This window comes from Hyla sarda, chromosome 5, assembly GCF_029499605.1.
Source record: "Hyla sarda isolate aHylSar1 chromosome 5, aHylSar1.hap1, whole genome shotgun sequence".
Taxonomy (NCBI): Eukaryota; Metazoa; Chordata; class Amphibia; order Anura; family Hylidae; genus Hyla; species Hyla sarda.
Window position 1 is genome coordinate 290,425,437 of NC_079193.1, and position 20,494 is coordinate 290,445,930.

Genomic DNA, 20,494 nt, shown 5'->3' on the forward strand with positions numbered 1-20,494 from the left:
TAGACAAGCCTGATGCATTTTGGAAACAGGTTCTGTGGACCGATGAGGTTTAAATTGAACTTTTTGGCCGGAATGAGCAAAGGTACATTAGGAGAAGAAGGGGAACAGAATTTAATGAAAAGAACCTCTGTCCAACTGTTAAGCATGGGGGTGGATCAATCATGCTTTGGGGTTGTATTGCAGCCAGTGGCACAGGGAACATCTCACGAGTAGAAGGAAAAATGTATTCAATAACATTTCAGTAAAGTTTGGATGCTAACTTGATGCCATCTGGGAAAAAGCTGAAGTTAAAGAGAGGATGACTTCTACAAATGGATAATGATCCTAAACACACCTCAAAATCCACAGGGGGATTACATAAAGAGGCGTAAACTGAAGGTTTTGCCATGGCATTCACAATCTCCAGACCTCAACATAATTGAAATTCTATGGATAGACCTTAAAAGAGCAGTGCGTTACAGACAGCCCAGAAATCTCAAAGAACTGGAAGATCTTTGTAAGGAAGAATGGGCAAAGATACCTCAAACAAGAATTGAAAGACTATTGGCTGGATACAAAAAGCATTTACAAACTGTGATACTTGTCAAAGGGGGCAGTACTAGATATTAACTCTGCAGGGTGCCCAAATTTTTGCAGACACAATTTTTTTGTTCTCTGTTATTTTTAAAAGTGTAAATGATGGAAATAAAACCTAACTTTTGTTGACATATTATAAGAATGTCTAATCTGTAATTTGATGCATTTTGGAGATTTTTCCATCTTTCCTTGGCTTCTTTATGCACATAAATTTTTACCTGGGGTGCCCAAACTTTTGATCCCCACTGTACATAAGCTGTGCATGTGGCATAGATTTATTTCAGCAGGAGGCCTGCTGCCTGGGCTGGAATGTTGGCATGATCTGATCAAAGTCTGGTCACAGTGGTGGGCTCCACCATATCTTCAACACTCCCTAAATTGTCACAGTGCTGAGGGGGTTGCACTAATGGATGATGGCAGTATGGACCACAAGGGCATTCCCTGTTTGTAGGTTGTTAAAGGCAGACAAGTAGCCACAGACTGAAGTGACTTACAGTAATACAAAACCTTCTAGATGGCAATATGGAGGCACAGAGTTTTTTTTAATAAGTTTCTAATCAAGCTTTGCTGACGATGGAGCAGATTTCCCATTTGTTTTCCTCCAAATTATGCTTCTCTATCCTTCCAGTAGCCAGATTTCCAGATGCAGGCAGACACTTGCTTAGAAAGCAATTCCTCTTCAGTTAGTCTCAAACAGTGCAATTCCCAACTACAGGGTGCACAAACATATAAACCCCAATCGTAAGGTTCAGCATCTCGAAATATACAGCAATTTAGCTGATGGGTCACTAAGCCATACCTAAGGCCTGTGGCCTAGTCCAGGGCTGTGAGGTCCTTTACTACATCTCCTCAAAGGCTTCTTCAGCATGCCTCCATAGACAGACACTCTCCTCCCTCCACTCTGCTCTAAGTTAGCTCCGCCTCCCTCCTAAAAGGTTCCTACCTTCTTAATGTATAGGAAAACTTTCCTCAGCCAATTCTATGCCTATATGAAAAAGAAACACAGTGTAAAACATTTTAACATTTCTTAATTTAATATCTTACAACATATCCAGGCACATGGGATTCTAGCCATTCCCCACTAGTACAGGCCAAGTAGCCCATTACACATGGGCAGAAGGTGTGCACAAATCCAATTGACATGGGTCCCAAATTTGTATCACCTTAGTGGAAAGCTTTTATACTGCAGAATGTGTGTTGAAAGTGGTAATCCTCCAACTTCTGGCTTTACCCACAGGGAGGGCATTTTATTAACTATTTTCAATGCTATACTGCATATTCCTTTCAAACACTAAATATGACCGGTTTGTACTGGGCATAACACAGTAACAGTATTGCCCGGATGATTTACAGTGGTGTCTTACTGACATCCTGATGGTTGGTGTCCATTCAGCATGACATGGTATTTTATATTTCATAATATTATGCTGAATTGTTTTCACTTAATTTTAATCCATTTATATATGTAAACAGGTACCTATAAAAGATGTTGGAGAGATCTACAAGATCCGCATTGTTTGTGATCACTTACCCACTCTACCAGGATGGCATTTGGAAAGCATAAATATGGTAGAACAAGAAACCAGACAGGAAGTGCAGTTTGAGAGTAACCGCTGGATCTTTGCGGATGATGTAGAGGATGAAGCAATAAAAGAATTTCGGGTGTTTAATGATCAACAAGAACTTATACCTGGTAACTTTAAGTGACTGCATGAAATGTTTAGATATTACCTGAATTATTGTGAAAATAAAAATTAATTCTATGTGCATATATGCATGCATAAATAATATGTAGGCTCCTTATCTGTCTAGTACCACCATATGCTGTCAGTATATTATTTTATGCCTAATGTGGGGTATTTGCAGAACAGTGGTGGAAAAAGGAACTTTATGTACTGTATATACTCGAGTATAAGCCGACCCGAATATAAGCCGAGGCCCCTAATTTCACCCCAAAAATCCAGGAAAAGTTATTGACTCGACTATAAGCCTAGGGTGGGAAATACATCATCCCCCCCTGTCATCATCCAGACCCCCGTCATCACCCCCCCCCTTCATCATCACCGCTTGTCAATCCCTTCATTAGTGGTTTTCAACCTGCAGACCTCCAGATGTTGCAAAACCACAACTCCCAGCATGCCCTGACAGCCATCGGCTGTCCAGGCATGCTGGGAGTTGTAGTTTTGATACCTCTAAAGGTCCGCTGGGAGTTGTAGTTTTGCAACATCTGGATGTCCGTAGGTTGAAGAGCACTGAGAAGGGATTGACAGGCGGAGAGTTCATTCGAGTATAAGCCAAGGGGGGCGTTTTCAGCACGAAAAATCATGCTGAAAAACTTGGCTTATACTCGAGTATATACGGTAATCTATTGGAAAATGATTGATTGTTATTTAGACAGAAAAAGGAAAATTACATTTAAAAGTAGACATTCACTATTCATTTTATAGTAAAGACTTATGTCTGGTAATAGATATTTAGCAAAGAATTGATTGAAACTGAGTTTTCAAAGATGTGACAAATAAAATATTGTCAATAGTTTTCAGAAACCACAATGCATTGAGAACATTGATTGTCTTAGGAAATAATACAAAACATATATACAATATATATAAATAAATATATATATATATATATATATATATATATATATATACACATATATATAGGGGAACATGTAAAGTAGCTCATTACATCACCTTTTCAGGTAATGTTCCCTGGTATCAGCTTAGCTCCTGTTAAGGAATATAAAAAGCTGATCAGGATTTTATGCCAAGCTAGACTACTCCTCAAAAGGGAAGTTTCTACCCATCTGCAGACAGCTGTTTTGTGGTTTTTGCCACTCGTCAGTACAGAGCAGGGTGATCTGGCTTGGCTGGGGTAAGAGGCCTGAGAGCAGCTAAAGGGGATAAGTATTTTCCTCAGGGCGAGGCCACCACTCCTGGTGTAACAGAGCTTCAGAAGGCCATTAAGCACTCAGCTGGCATTCTGGGTAGGGGAATATGTAAAGCAGCTCATTACATCAACTTTTCAGGTAATGTTCCCTAGTATCAGCTTAGCTCCTGTTAAGGAATATAAAAAGCTGATCGGGATTTTATGCCAAGCCAGACTACTCCCCAAAAGGGAAGTTTCTACCCATCTGCAGACAGCTGTTTCGTGGTTTTTGCCACTCGTTGTCCTAGCTGATGTCCGCGGTGTGTCTGGTACTTTGTTTGAGACTGAGGGTAATGTCAATGAGCTGTTGAGCTGGATCAAACGCGTTTCGGTCCGCCTGGGACCTTCTTCAGTGATCAAATGTAGTCTCCCACTTATCCAGAGCTATAAATAGCTGGAATTTGGCAGTCAAATTGGGTGAGTGAAAAAACCTGGTTGGATTCTTTGGACATAGATGACCATGGGAAGTGTAAAACGTGGGATATCAGGATAATATCAGTGTAAACAATCATTTAAACTACCAAAGTCTATTAAGAGACTTCATTGTACTTCTACTGAGTGATATACCAGAGGAGCTTTCATGTTTCTATATTTCACTTATTTATTTATAGACAGATGTGTTTTTATTTTTAACAGTTTTGTGCATTTACATGGTAATGGTTCTTGATGTGTCTTGTGTAAATGTTTGGAATAATCTAAGGACATAGATTTATTTTTTGCGGTGGGCTAGGATACATGGATGGATAAGCATGCCTACAAATAGAGATGAAAGAGAGATGACAAATATATTTACAGATAGACAGACAGATACTGATATATGTAGATTAAATTGGTGACTAATAAAGTACATTGCAGTTTTCCAGAAGAAGAAGGGCCATTTTTATTCAGCCCTGGTACATTTTTGGCAGTTTTCTTTTTTTATATCAGCTATTTATGAAAAAAATAATTTGCCAAAATATGGAGCATTACCTTAGTGACAAGCCATAAGTTTATAAAGTTAGTGTATGATTTTAAGAGCGTACTGCAATGGCAATCACCATTTAAGAAGAATATGCATGTATATTGTTCACATGTGCACAGTATTGGTATATGCATGCACGATCCTTGAGGTACAACATTGGTCCAAATTTGAACACTTAGGCTATGATCACATGGCCGAAAATGTGTGGAATGTCCAATAGGAAAACACAGGTGGACATTCCACACATTTGCTTGATTTGGCGTCACTAGGACCACTCGGAAATGCGGCATCTCTATGGATGGAATCCGAGCTAAATCTGCAGAAACATTGAACTGGTTTAAAGGAGTACTCCTCGTCTAGACATCTTATCCCCTATCCAAAGGTCCCCCCCCGCCGGGACCCCCGCGATCTCTCCTGCAGCACCCCTTGTCATCTTGTGCATGGAGCGAGCGAGCTCCGTGCCTGATGACTGGGGATACAGGGGCCGGCCCCTCATGTTGTCACGCCCCGCCCCCTCAATGCAAGTCTGTGGGAGGGGGTGTGGCGGCCGCCATGCTCTCTCCCATAGACTTGCATTGAGGGGGCGAGGCGTGAAATCCCGATCCTCTAGCCCCTGTATCGCCAGTCATCAGGCATGGAGTGAAGCTTGCTCCATGCACAAGATGACAAGGGGTGCTGCAGGAGAGATTGCGGGGGTTCCCAGCAGCGTGCCCCCCGCGATCAGACATCTTATCCCCTATCCTTTGGATAAGGGATAAGATGTCTAGGGGCAGAGTACCCCTTTAATTTTTCTGCAGAAGCTGGAATTGGGATTTCTGAGGCCATTTCTGCTGCAAAAATGTTGCCGTTTGCACAGTGCAGCAGAATCCCACTGAAATCAATGGGACTCTGCAAGCAGAATATTTTCAGAAATTCCACCGCATGAACATAAGCTTCGGGGGTGATTTATGAAATTCTGTACCTGGTGCAGGCCAGTAAAAAGTTCCAAACCAATGAGCCCCCAGATAAACTCATTGCACCAAGAAGTAAGTTTCCAGGTGAGTGCCACTAATTCTTCTTTTTCTTACTTACCCCGTGAATTAATTAACTTTCAAGTACTCAATTTTTTTCTATTCTGTACTATTCATTTTTTATGTTGATGAATTTCAATAGGATCATGTGCATGCAATGGCATCTGTTGTTGAGGAGGAACTGCATAGTTCAGTGTTACTATAATAGAAGTTGGTTTAGCCTTGTACATATGCTGTTTACATTTCTAGTGACTTCCTAATAATCTCTTTTCAGTTAATCAGTATATTGTGTCTGTGCACACTGGTGATCATTGGGGAGCAGAGACATTGGCTAATGTATATATAACTCTCTATGGAGAAAGAGGAGACACAGGTGCAAGAAAACTGCACAAATCATCCATCCCCGGAGACAAATTTACAAGAGATAAGGTAAAACAAGGTTTTAATACCCAGTGTTTATTGCTTGAGTGCTGAGTGACTTGATTATTATAGTATTCACGATGTGATAACTTACAGTTCTTGTAAACCTCTCCATGTCATACAGATCAATGAAGGTCTGTCAGCTAGAACCCCAACCAATCTCGTAAAAAAATGGAACTGCCGAGCCCTGTGTCAATTCAGTTTTCAACCTGGAACCCTCCAGATCTTGGATCCAGTGTTGATAGCCATGTGATATACTTAATTTTGGCTTAGTATAATTCTACATGTCAGTCGAATGCAGTTTTGGCAACATTAGCAAGAGATATAAGAGGAACAAGACACTAAAAAGCTTTGTAGAACCTTCTTTTCATATAGATTAGTGGGGGTTCCATCTCCTAAACCTCCAATGTTGTAATCTCCTGATGTGTCCCTTTTAAAGCAGAGTGCTACTTAAAGGGGTACTCCGCCCCTAGCATCTTATCCCCTATCCAAAGGATAGGGGATAAGATGTCAGATCGCTGGGGTCCTGCCGATGGGGACCCCCGGGATCTCCGCTGCAGCACCCCGCTATCATTACTGCACAGAGCAAATTCGCTCTGTGCGTAATGACGGACAATACAGGGGCCGGAGCATCGTGACGTCACGGCTCCGCCCCCCTTGTGACGTCACGGTCCACCCCCTCAATACAAGTCTAGGGGAGAGGGTGTGGTGGTCATAACGCCCTCTCCCATAGACTTGCATTAAGGGGGTGGGCTGTGACATCACAAGGGGGCCCCTGTATCACCGCTCATTATGCACAAAGTGAGTTTGCTCTGCGCAGTAATGATAGCGGGGTGCTGCAGTGGTGATCTCGGGCGTCCCCAGCAGTGGGATCCCCGCGATCTGAGATCTTATCCCCATCCTTTGGATAGGGGATAAGAATCTAGGGGCAGAGTACCCCTTTAAGTAATGGGATTCTGGGATTTGTGACTTGATATAGACAAGGGAAACTACATTCATGTTTATATACAATTGCAACCAAATTGGATTTCAGGATAAATACTCTCTCAAAGTTTTCTTTTAATTAGTCAGCTATTGCTTGGGTCTCAGGCAAGGATGATCGATAAACCCATCCACAAGGGGGAGAAGCTCCGGGGAGAAGATCAATCGGGCAATCATAGGGCTATGGGGTGGCAAGGTCTCAGCCTTCTTCTTGCAGAACTCGACCTTAAATGAGTCGTATTGTGGATGTATGCCAGACAGGTTCAATAGCCCCGGATAAGGAGATGCTGGACAGACCTCAGACAGGCAGGGGGCATGGCACTGAGAGATATAGAGACCTTCCCAGAAAACAGCTCACTGGGCTTCATCATTCCAGGACAGATTGGCAACCAGGGTGCGGAACTGGATTGTGTATTGTCCCACAGTCATACCACCTTGATGCAGCCAAAGGAGAGAAGATGCCTCAGATAAGGCACAACCTAGATTATCAAACTCAGTGCAAAAAAACAGCTAGGAAAGTATATAGGTTATCAGTCTCAGAACTGCTTAATTCCTATAGAGGATTAACCCAGGCAAGAGCTTCTCCTTAGAGCAGGGAGATGATGAAGGCTGCTTTTGCTCACTGAGACAGGACCTTGTCACCAGGTAGCTCAAAATGGATTAGACACTGATTCAGGAATCTTCTGACAGATTATAGGTCACCACTGTAGCTTTAGAGGCAAAGGAAGCTGGACACTGGGGCCAACATGGTGTGAACACAATGTAACAGGAATAAAGGACTTGCTGGAACCTGTGGTGCGGCTGGTGCAAGGGAAGGAGAAGCATCCAGACAATCAGAAATCGTGTTCAAACAATGCAGCAAGACATCTTGGTGATCGCTCTAGCATTGTAGCTCTTGATAAAGATCTTACATAATGTGCTTGGACTTGCCAGCAGGGTCCATGGCCTAAGCAATCTTTAACACCCCAATGGGTGTGTACCTGCTGTATCACTTACTGGTTTGACTTTGGGATTTGGTCTAAGTATTCCCCTTGTGTTTACCCTTTGTCTTGCTGCATGATGCAGAAGCAGGACTTAAGCGGCACAAGAAAATACCAGGTTGCTACCGCAAGAGTGAGCCTGTTTAAATGATAGGTCAGAACGCCCGGGTGCCAGGCACCAGGTATTTAGGCAGAAGGGGTAGATGTTACTAGCACAGCAAATATAGTCTGATGCAGAAGAGCTGAAATAGTGTTTGCAGCAAAACTGAGTAGCTCAAAAATAGCCAGATGGTGTTTACCTAGCTCAGACTTCAGAGGTTGGTCGACAATCCGAGTCATACTCTGGAGGGCAACAAAGTACAGGAGGATCAGGCAGAGAAGGAGTCAGAAACAGGCTTAGGTCAGGAGCACAGGAATGCATGCACACAGAAGCACAGAAGACAGAAGCATTATATGAGGCACCACAGGAAGAAAGGGGTGCTCTCATATAGGTGGTGCCTGGAAGGGATTAGAGGGGGATAGTAATCAGGTATGCACATTGAGCTTTAAAGCAATAGCCCGTGCATGAGTGTGGCCCCGTACGCAGTGTGGCAGAAACTACTGCCATCTACGACAGCACAGAGGAGTATGTCCAGAGTCTGCAGCTGGAATTGGGGAACCAAACATGTGGCTTGCCCAAGGAAGCAGCAAGAAGGTGCTACATGCCAGCGGCTTCCAACTGCCAGTGTTACATCCATTAGTACAGTATTGGTACGATGAATACAAAGTGATCTGGTGCTGGAAAACTACAAGTGCCAAATGGGGGGGGGGGGGGATCCCATGTTCAATCTCATCATGGCACCCTCTTGAGGAAAATAAAACATTGCAAGCTTCCCAATATAATGAATAGGCTATCTTTGTAATTTTCCAGATGCACTGGAGAGACACACTCTGTGTAGCTAATCTCAGCACTGGAAAATAGATGTTGGTCCTAAATGGGGGCACCCACATCATTCAATAAAATTATATTTGAAAATGAGGAAATGGTAAAATTAAAAGTTAAAATACGTCTTTAGCACTTTGAATTTTCCATTTGAAATAAGCTTATTTTTTATAACAGTTATTCATTGAATGTATTAACATTACCACTGAACATTTATTACACATATTTATCACTTTCACTGCTTTCACCATTAGTCATAATGTATAAATGTAGAAGGAAACACAATACAATATAGTGGCTGATAAATAGTTTCTGGAATTATTCACTCTTGTTCATAGTTTATTAACTTTAGGTCAGTCACATATTATACTCAATGTCTGACAGTAAAGTTACAGATAATTTGTTTTAATACTTTATAGCTGTGCTAGTGGTTTTTGAAGGTGAACATTAATGTGCAGTTTCCCTTTTCAACATAATTTAACATTTTATATCTACATATATTATTGAGGCAGCATGTTGGCTATGTGCTTAGCAATGTGCCTTACAGGGCTAGGATTGTGAATGTGAAGACTGATTAACACGGCAGGGTAAGGTGCCTGTATGTCAATGCACATAGCCTCTACTGCTCTATAGTAGAGGGGTGTACTGCCTCAACACCAGGCCCGTCGCTACAGGACAGGCAAACAAAGTGATTGCTTGGGGCCCCGAGCTGGCCAGGGGCCCCGAGTAGAGCCGGTGCTTGCCCATCCTGCCCATCACTATTAAGGACACAGGGATGTTTTCGGGACACAGGGACGCCCCCGTTAACTCTCTGTGGCCCCGCGTTAAGTTTAAAAAAGCAGGGGCCGCCGGGTGATAGCGCATGCCGGGACGTCACTGACGTCCCGTGCGCCCATAGCAACGGAGGCTCAGAAGACCGGAGCATCGAGGAGGAGGAAGACATGCGCTGGCCAGCTTGGTAAGTGACTAGCGGCACGTCATCTTTGGTGTTCCGACCGCTTCTCTGGTCCCGGAACTAATGCTATGGCCAGACCGGATGAGCGGTGGTCAGAGCACTGAAGTGGGGCAGTACACAGGCATACAGCCTCCAGCCATACACTGTATATGGCTGGAGGCTGTATGTCTGTGGGGAACACTGCCAGCCTAATGTGGGGGAACACTGCCTGCCTAATGTGGGGGAACACTGCCTACCTAATGTGGGGGAACACTGCCAGCCTAATGTGGGGAACACTGCCAGCCTAATGTGGGGGAACACTGGCTACTAAATGTGGGGGGAACACTGCCAACCTAATGTGGGGAGAACTATGCTGCACATATGTGGGGGGAACACTGCCAGCCTAATGTGGGGGAACACTGCCAGCCTAATGTGGGGGAACACTGCCAGCCTATTGTGGGGGAACACTCCCAGCCTAATGTGGGGAACACTGCCTACCTAATGTGGGGGGAACACTGCCAACCTAATGTGGGAAGAACTATGCTGCACCTAATGTGGGGGGAACACTGCCAGCCTAATGTGGGGAGAACTCTGCGGCACCTAATGTTGGGGGAACACTGCCAGCCTAATGTGGGGAGAACTATGCTGCACCTAATGTGGGGGGAACACTGCCAACCTAATGTGGAGAACTATGCTGCACCTAATGTGGGGGGAACACTTCCAGCCTAATGTGGGGATAACTCTGCTGCACCTAATGTGGGGGGAACTCTGCTGCACCTAATGTGGGGAGAACTATGCTGCACCTAATGTGGGGGAACTCTGCTGCACCTAATGTGAGGGGAACTCTGCTGCACCCAATGTGGGGGAACTATGCTGCACCTAATGTGGGGGGAATGCACCTAAAGTGGGGGTACTCTGCTGCACCTAATGTGGGGGGAACTCTGCTGCACCTAATGTGGGGAGAACTATGCTGCACCTAATGTGGGGGAACTCTGCTTCACCTAATGTGAGGGGAACTCTGCTGCACCCAATGTGGGGGTAACTCTGCTGCACCTAATGTAGGGGGAATGCACCTAATGTGGGGGGGGGGTACTCTGCTGCACCTAATGTGGGGGGAACTCTGCTGCACCTAATGTGGGGGCCTCATATTGACGTTCACTCACGTCACGCTCCCGCAATTCAAGGGCCGGCGTTACTATGCCAGCGTTTCCTCTACACTGGTTTTGATGAATCTCCCCCTATAGAGGGAAATTTATCAAAACCTGTCCAGAGGAAAAGCAGCTGAGTTGCCCATAGCAACCAATCAGATGCTTCTTTTATTTTTCACAAGGCCTCTGCAAAATGAAGGAAGCAATCTGATTGGTTTCTATGGGCAACTCAGAAACTTTTCCTCTGGACAGGTTTTGATAAAATAGGGGGAGATTCATCAAAACCAGTGTAGAGGAAAAGTTGTGCAGTTGCCCACAGCAACCAATCAGATTGCTTCTTTCATTTTGGAAAAGGCCTCTGAAAAATTAAGGAAGCAATCTGGTTGCTATGGGCAACTCAGAAACTTTTCCAGGAAAGTAAAGTTAAACCACAACACTGTGCCCCACCCCAGGACTTGAACCCATGGTGGTATCCCATTCCACTGTGCTGCCAAGACAGTCCTGCTTATCTTTCTGTTTTACATGCAATGAGATCCCCATAGACCACAATGGGCCTATTGGATGGAATGGGCAAAAAATCACAGAGTTAATGCACTAGTCATAGTTCCCTATACCATTAAAGAAGGGAGGGCTCAATATTCGCGAATATACGCATATGCTCATACATTTTCGCATATGCGCATACATTTTTAAAAAATGAATATTCGTAATTACGAATATATAGTGCTATACACGCAAATCCGCAAATATGCGATATTCACGATTAAAATTCGAATTGCGAATATTCGCGAGCAACACTAATGTGGACAAGTATAATTGCAGTATGTACGGCACTCCCTGGAAGTCGTGGGTGCACTTATAGGGTCCAAATCCTTCTCATAGTCTGAAGATAGATAACTAGGCACTCAACTTTAGTGGGAATTGATGTAATCATTAAAGCAAACAATCAAAAACAAAAGGTGACGTTTCGGTCATGATGGATAGATATGAGCGAATCGAAGCTGACGAACCCAAATTCGCTACGAATTTCAGGAAATATTCTATTCACAACGAATGCGAATATCGCCGCAATTCTATAGTGCGAATTGCTTCATTAAACTCAATTTTACAGCGTTCCAGGCTCAAAGGTATCTAAAATGGCGGATCCACATGTCAGTACATGGGGCAGGAGACGCTTGGAAGGCGGGAAGGCAAGGCGGGAAGAGAAGTAGGCGGTTTGACTCTGAATCACATGCAGGATGCAGCCTATCAGCAGCCAGTCACCCCTGTGATGTCCCAGCCCTATATAATCGGCAGCCATATTGCTGCCAGCCACTTCATTCATTACACTGCAGCCTGTGTGTGTGTTACAGCAGAGAAAAGCGCATTCCAGCAACGTTTAACATCCTCCTAGTCACATCAGCGTTCTCGTGGACGGAGAGCCTTGTTTTTTTCACTGAAAAGGATTTTTACTGCAGCTGCAGACATTAACCTCCCAGTCACTTTCTTCAGCATAGTATTACAGAGAGGGGCAGATAGGTGTGTGTTGCCTCATACATTTCAACAAACTGCCTCAACTTCATAAACATCAGCAGAGGAGGCAGGAATCATTTTTCAGCACAATTTCGTGTCTTTGTTCCACAAAAAATCATCTACAGGTTATACTAGTCTGTAGATGGTATAATAACCAGCAGTCCATTCCTAATAGTCTGTGACAGAGTGCAATTTTGTGTTTAGTACACAGCTGTTTTTGGCTCCAGCACTGTTGTGTACTGCTGGTGTTTTACAAAAATCTATTTTTTTAAGGGTACTGTACCGCATTTTTTTCCCCTCATCAGTACATACCGCATACGTACATCTATGTAGTGTACTATTTTGTACCTGTTAATCTGTCAAGGACCTACATACTGTGAAAGGACAGCCAAAAGTAATCACCGGCTGGTGTTTTACAAAAATACAGAGTTTTTAGGCGCATTGTAGCGCATTTTTCTGCCCTCATCAGTGCATACCACATACCTACATCTAAGTAGTGTACTATTTTGTTTCTGCTAATCTGTCAAGGCTCTAGATACTGTGAAATACTGTTTTAAGTGTAGAGAAGCGTATTGTACTCCCCTCATATACGCACTAAGTATGTCAGGCAGAGAAGAAGTACCAGGACTTGCACAGAGGAGTGTCAGAGGCCTAAATCCTTCAGGCAGAGGTCGCAGCAGACTAGAGGCGAGTGGCAGCAGTAGTTGCAGCAAGAGGCCTGAGCTACCGTTATCAGCTAGCGGTCGTGTCTAGACCAGCAACCCATCTGCCGTCGTCGATTGGTTAACACGGTCAACCACTTCATCACAAGTGACATCTGAAACCCCCAGTCAACAGTCGGTGGGTTCCTCAGACACAGCCCTCAGTTGGCATGGCCCGGGAGCAGTCCCTGTCCTCCCATTGCCTCTGTCCTATGCTGTTCCCTCTCCTACAGAAGTATCTTATGCTGTGGGTTCAGCTCCACTATTCACTGAGGACGATCTAATAGAGGACAGACAGCAGCTACTGCCCAGCCAAGAAGTGGAGGAGACATCTGCCTCTTCCTCTGCTAGGCGGGCAAGTAGTGATGGGGAGAGTGACATGGGAGGCTGTGTTGCCAGGGTTCAGGGTCCTGAAGCAGACACTGTTGAGGAACCTGTAATGGACATCAGTGACATGCAGACACTTGTTGATGATGATGAAGCCGATCGCAATTGGGAGCCGAGTGCAGAAGGGGCTTCATCATCATCATCAGGAGAAGAGAGTTGCAGGTTGCCCGTGAGGCCGCAGCTGGTAGCGGTAGCATGGTTGGCAGTCAGCGTGGTGGCAGACATGGAAATTCTGAAGCTAAACGTGCCCGGGGGAGACCACCTGCTTCGTGGCAGCCTACCTTCCTGGGAGGTAGTGGAACAGGGGTTCCTGGAGACGGCGGAAGTAGCAGTCAATTAGTGGGGACTGTTGGTGGGAAAATCAGCTACTCGGCAGTGTGGCAGTTTTTCATCAAGCATCCGGAGGAGGTTCACATAGCCACATGCAAAATATGTCGGCAAAAGGTGAAGTGGTACCACAGCCCTGCGTCAACATATGCTTTGCTACCATAAAGCGGCCTGGGAGAACCGTGGCTCCGATGTAGTAGTCCAGCCCGCTGCATCACCCAGTGGCATGCCACTTCCTCTTTCAGCCAGTCAAGGCTCCACCACCTCAGCCGAAGGGAGGTGTGTGTCATACCCTCCTTCTGTCTCTCCAGATGCTCCTGCTCCTCCCATTTTTAGTCAGCCATTCCACCAACAATCCATCCGTGAAGCCATGTCCAAGAGACAACAGTATGTGCCCACTCATCCAACGGTGCAGAAGCTGAATGTGCTCCTGTCTTAGTTGTTGGTGCTGCAGTCCCTCCCTTTTCAAATGGTGAACTCTGCACCTTTGAGAGAACTGATGGCTTGTGCCGAGCCGAGGTGGAGAGTGCCAAGCCATCATTTCTTTACGAAGAAGGCAGTACCAGCCCTGCACAATTGTGTGGAAGAGAAGGTGGGCCAGTCCTTGAGTCTGTCGGTGTGTACCAAAGTGCACGGCAATGCCGACATCTGGAGCTGTAACTACGGTCAGGGACAATACATGTCCTTTATGGCTCACTGGATGAATGTGGTTCCTGCAAAGCCACAACCCCAACTTGGACCTGAACCAGCAGGTGGATGCAAACCTTGACATGGCCATGCCAACAAACTTTGAAGAACCGCTGGACTTCTGGGCAGCCAAACTTGATTTATGACCGCAACTAGCAGAGTTTGCCCTGGAAAAGCTGTCCTGCCCGGCCACTAGTGTGCCATCAGAGCGGGTGTTTAGTAGTGTTGGGCGCGAATATTCGCGTTTTGAATTTTTATCGCGAATAACGCGAATTCGCGAATATTGCGAATATATTCGCTATATATTCGAAATTACGAATATTCACTTTTTCCCGCATATGCGCATATTCACATATGCTTCTTTTCCCTTGTGGGCCAATTAGAATGATGCAAATACACTTGTCAGAGGTTATCAATAACATCCCTAGCAACCAATAGTAAAGTTGCCCACCCCCTCACTGTTTTTCTTCCTCGAATACGCGAATATGCGAATGTTCACATATGCAAATATAACGAATACGCGAAATTCGCGACTATAAGACGAATATTCATCTATATATTCGCTAAATATCGCAAATTCGAATATGGGCAATGCCGCTCATCACTACTGTTTAGTGCGGCGGGGGCCATAGTCACCCCAAGGAGAACTCGTCTGTCCATGACAAATGTGGAGAGACTGACCTTTGTGAATATGTATCAGGCATGGATCAGCCAGGATTTCCACCCACCAATGCCTGATGCATCAGAGTAGATTGACCATAGTGCTACACCAACACTTCACAAATATGGATAGTGCCAAACAGATTTAAGGCACTGCTACCCAGTTACAAATGTTCCAGCCACCTTCATCACCGGGTACTGGTATTGCCACCCACCGCACCACTCTGTCACCGGGTAACTTTCAGGACTCCTGATGCTGCTGCCAACTCCAGGCTGTTTCATTCAGCCACTATTTTGTCTCCTTATGCTTCTGCCAACTCCAGGCTGTGCCATTCAGCCACTATATTATGGTCTCCCCATGCTTTGGCCACCTCCAGGCTGTATCATTCAGACAATATATGGGCTCCTTATGCTTTTCCCCACCTCCAGGCTGTGTCATTCAGCCAATATATTGTTTTCTGATGCTGCTGGGACTGTCTTGGATATTACCTACAATTTGTTATGGTAGCACTAGCAAACATACATGCTCAATAGAGATTTCAAAATTGATCTTTTAATGTTAGGGGTTGTGAAGCCCTCTTATGTACGCATCCTGCTGCCTGATCCAGGCTGTGTTTCAGGAACTACTTGGCTTACTGATGCTGCTGGGTCGGTGCCTAAACTTTTTTTGATCTTAGCACTAGCTAACATACATCTTCTATACAGATTTCAATATTCACCTTTTAATGTTAGGGGTAATTAAGCCCTCTTGAGTACTTCTGCTGCTGCCTAATTCAGGCTGTGTGTTTCAGCAACTATATGGTTTAGTGATACTGCTGGGCCTGTGCCTAAATTTTTTTGATGTTAGCACTAGCTAACATACATCTTCTATACAGATTTCAACATTAACATTTTAATGTTAGGGGTTGTGAAGTCCTCTTGTAAACTCATGCCTGCTCCAGGCTGTGTGGTTCAGGAACTACTGTGCTTAGTGATGCTGCTGGGCTTGGGCCTAAAATTCTTTGATGATAGCACAAGGTAACACACCTCTTCAGTAGAGATTTCAACATTGATCTTTCAATTTTAGGGGTTACGAAACCCTCTTGAGTACTGCTGCTGCCTGCTCCTGACTGTGTCTTTCAGGAAACTGATGCTGCTGGGCTTGGGCCTTAAATTTTTGGATGTTAGCACTAGCTTACATACATGCTTAATTGAGATTTCAACATTGATCTTTCAATGTAAGCTGTTATGAAACCTTCTTCTGTACTGCTGATGTCTGCTCCTGACTGTGTGTTTCAGGAACTACTTGGCTTACTGATGCTGCTGGGCTTGGGCCTCAAATTTTTGGATGTTAGCACTAGCTTACATACATGCTTAATTGAGATTTCAACATTGATCTTTCAATATCCTATTTATACCCAGGACTGTGTCTATAACAAGGGGGTATCCTCTATGTTTAGAGGAAAGAAGGTTTCTACACCAGCACAGATGGGGGTTCTTTACTGTAAGAGCAGTGAGATTGTGGAATTCTCTGCCTGAGGAGGTGGTCATGGGGAACTCTGTGAAAGAGTTCAAAAGGGGTCTGGATGCATTTTTGGAGAGTAATAACATTACAGGTTATGGATTTTAGATTTATAGGGATAGAATGTTGATCCAGGGATTTATTCTGATTGCCATATTGGAGTCGGGAAGGAATTTTTACCTCTAGTATGAGGGTTTTTTGCCTTCCTCTGGATCAACTCAGTAGGGACTCATTAGGGATATAGGTTGAACTTGATGGACTTTGGTCTTTTTTCAACCTTATGAACTATGGCCCAGATTTATCAAACTATGTGAGAGTAAAACTGGAGTGATTTTTCCACAACAACCAATCACAGCTCAGCTTTCACTTTACCACAGCTCATTAGCTGAGATGTGATTGGCTGCTGTGGAAACATTTCTACAGTTTTTCTCTCACACAGTTTGATAAATCTGGGCCTATGTTACTATGTTACTAATGTAAGGGGCTATGAAACCCTCTTCTGTACTGCTGATGTCTGCTCTTGACTGTGTGTTTCAGGAACTACTTGGCTTACTAATGCTACTGGGCTTTGGCCTTAACCCCTTAAGGACGCAGCCCTTTTTCACCTTAAGGACTGAGCCCTTTTTCGCAATTCTGACCACCGTTACTTTACGAATTAATAACGCGAAAATGCTTTTACCGAATATTCTGATTCTGAGATTGTTTTTTCGTGACATATTCTACTTTATTTTGGTGCTAAATTTTCTGCGTTAGTTGCATCCATTTTTGGTGAAAAATCCCCAAATTTTATGAAAATTTTGAAAATTTTGCATTTTTCTAACTTTGAAGCTCTTTACTTGTAAGGAAAATGGATATTCCCAATAAATTTAATTTTTATTCACAAATACAATATGTCCACTTTATGTTGGCATCATAAAATGGACATATTTTTGCTTTTTGAAAAATTAGAGGGCTTCAAAGTAGAGCAGCAATTTTCAAAAATTTCATGAAAATTGCTAAATCAATCTGAAGGGACAGATGTTACAGAACTACAACTCCCAGCATGCCTGGGCAGTCGAGGCATGCTGAGAGTTGTAGTTTGGCAACATCTGGAGGGCTACCAGTGGGTAATCAGTGGGTAACAGTGGTCTCCAAACTGTGCTGGGAATTGCAGTTTGGCCTTCCTAGTGGTTGCCACAGTAAAGATCATTTTACTTTCACTTTCAATTCCCCCCCCCCCCCCCCCCCCGACGATTCCCTACCTGATCCAGTATCCAGCAGGCTCCAGCGAAGATCCCGGGTCCCCAGGCATCTTCTCCTGCAGGTACGGCCTCCATCTTCTTCCCAGATCCCCTCAACATCCAGGGGCGGGCAGAACGGGGGGTTGCCATGGCAATCCCCTGTCCTGCGCTGCCATTGGTCAGAATTCCGTTCTGACTAATGGCAGGGGATAGGAGGAGATCGCAGCTCTGCGACCTCACTCCTATCCCTTAGGCTGATCGGGGCTGTTGCTGACAACTCCGATCAGCCATATTTTCCGGGTGATCGGGTCACCAGAGACCCGATCAGCCCGGAATTGGAGAAAATTGCATGTCTGAATTTACATGCAATTTTCTCCGATCGCCAACATGGGGGGGGTCTCAGGACCCCCCTGGGCGATGTGCCGGGATGCCTGCTGAATGATTTCAGCAGGCATCCGGCTCCGGTCCCCAACCGGCTAGCGTTGAGGACCGGATTTCCCACGGGTGTATGAATATGCCCTGTGTCCTTAAGGACTCGGAATGCAGGGCGTATCCATACGCCCTGTGTCATGAAGAGGTTAAATTTTGGGATGGTAGCACTAGCTAACATGCATCTTCAATAGAGATTTCAAAATTCACTTTTTAATGTTAAGGGTTGTGAGCCCCTCTTGTGTACTCATGCTGCTGCCTGCTCCTGTCTGTGTCATTTAGCAACTACATGGTTTAGTGTTGCTGCTGGTCCTGGGACATTACCTATATATGTTTATGGTAGCACTAGGTACCATACATCTTCAATAGAAATTTCAAAATTCATCTTTTATTCTTAGAGATTGTGAGGCCTTATTGTCTCCTCATCTACCGCCAACTCCAGGCTGTGCCTTTCAGACGCTATATGGTCTCTTCTCATGCTTCAGCCAACTCCAGGCTGTGCCATTCAGCCACTATATGGTCTCCTCTTCTTTAATAAGTACATCAATTCTCACTAAAGTGGATTGCTTAGTTATCTACCTTGATATTGTGGACAGGCAAAGATGTATGAGAGTCCTCACAGACCTCTTTTGCAGCCCTACTATGGCTTATGGTGTCCTTGAGCACTTTGTGTGACCAAGGCAATGCTTGCATTGAGTTTGTATGTTCTTCCTTTGTTTCATGTACCCCGGATTTCCTTATAACTAAAACACATACTGATTAGTCAAATGTCTTGCTGTAAAATTAGCAATTTTAGCCATAAATTGTGCCCAAGAGAAATTCAATAGTACATAACATATTTGATGTGATTGAATGCAATCTGTGTACATTGCAGTAAACCATGTGTCACAACCAGATATGTGTTGAATGCTTTGGTGGCTGTCTGCTAGTATTCTGGCTGTATGATATCATGCATATGCAATCCCCTGCTAGTTCAGTGCTATAGAGAGCATGCTGGGTTCTGTATTCTGCAAGACTCTGTTTACACTCAAGTTTTTATCATGTCTGTAGTTAAAAAAAAATTACTCTAATGGAAACCTGTCAGTGCAATCTGTCAGGATTTACTTGTATTACTTTAAAAATGTTGGTAATAACCGAAACCATGATGTACTGTATATGTAGCAGCATTCTGTTTACACCAAGCAATAGACAGTGTTCTCACAAACTAAATCCCAAAAATCATTGGAGCAATGAGAGCATTATACATATGGACTACTATCAATCCTCTTACTGTGCACCCTCATACATCCTTTAGGCTGCATGTTCTCAGGGTCATGAACACAGTTAACATGTTTGATCTATAATGTATAGAAAATATGGTCATACCATTCCATGTCTTGAAGTAGCCGTCCCTATTCCAAATCATACTATTCTATCACGAGGAGCTTATTCATTTACTGAAACATTAAAATACTTTCTTTTTTTTTCTTTAACACATTAAGCATCTAAATCTTATTTTCTGCCCTTTGTTAATGTAGACTTGTATGTATAACTTGTAAAAGACAAAAACTAGAAGATGCAGCAGTGCAGCGTGATTTCTTATTAAGTAAATTGGCATTCTGATGTGTGCCATGTGTGTATGGTTGTAGTTAGAGATGGGTTAAAGGGGCTATCCAGGAAAAAAAACTTTTTTTATATATCAACTGGCTCCAGAAAGTTAAACAGATTTGTGAATTACTTCTATTAAAAAATCTTAATCCTTTCAGTACTTCTGAGCTGCTGAAGTTGAGTTGTTCTTTTCTGTCTAACTGCTCTCTGATGACACCTGTCTAGGGAACTGTCCAGAGTAGAAGCAAATCCCCATAGCAAACCTCTTCCACTCTGTGCAGTTCCCGAGACAGACAGAGATGTCAGCAGAGAGCACTGTTGCCAGAGAGAAAAGAACAACTCAACTTAAGCAGCTGATAATTATTGGAAGGATTAGTATTTTTTTATAAAGTAATTTACAAATCTGTTTAACTTTCTGGAGCCAATTCCTGGAATACCCCCTTTAACTTTTCCAAAGTTTGGCAAGGCTGCTCCGGCAAAACCTCAACAAAAGTTTGGTTTGGACAAAACTAGTTCTGTCAAAACAAGATGTTACTTTATATTACTTTTAATAGATTCCTCAAGCCAGGCACACTGCAACCTATCTGGTAAATCTTTTTCCCACACTATACAGCAAGCCA

The 20,494-nt window shown here is 44.0% G+C and overlaps 1 protein-coding gene across 4 annotated transcripts in view; it reads left to right on the plus strand.

Moving 5' to 3' along the window:
* Nucleotides 1–20,494, plus strand: part of LOC130274080 (lipoxygenase homology domain-containing protein 1-like) — a 316,463-nt gene that overhangs the window by 62,508 nt on the left and 233,461 nt on the right. For all 4 annotated transcript variants that reach the window (XM_056521934.1, XM_056521930.1, XM_056521931.1 and 1 more), the window contains 2 exons: nt 2,050–2,269; nt 5,753–5,907. In XM_056521934.1, coding sequence (XP_056377909.1) covers nt 2,050–2,269; nt 5,753–5,907 — 375 coding nt within the window. The remainder of the gene's footprint in view (nt 1–2,049; nt 2,270–5,752; nt 5,908–20,494) is intronic.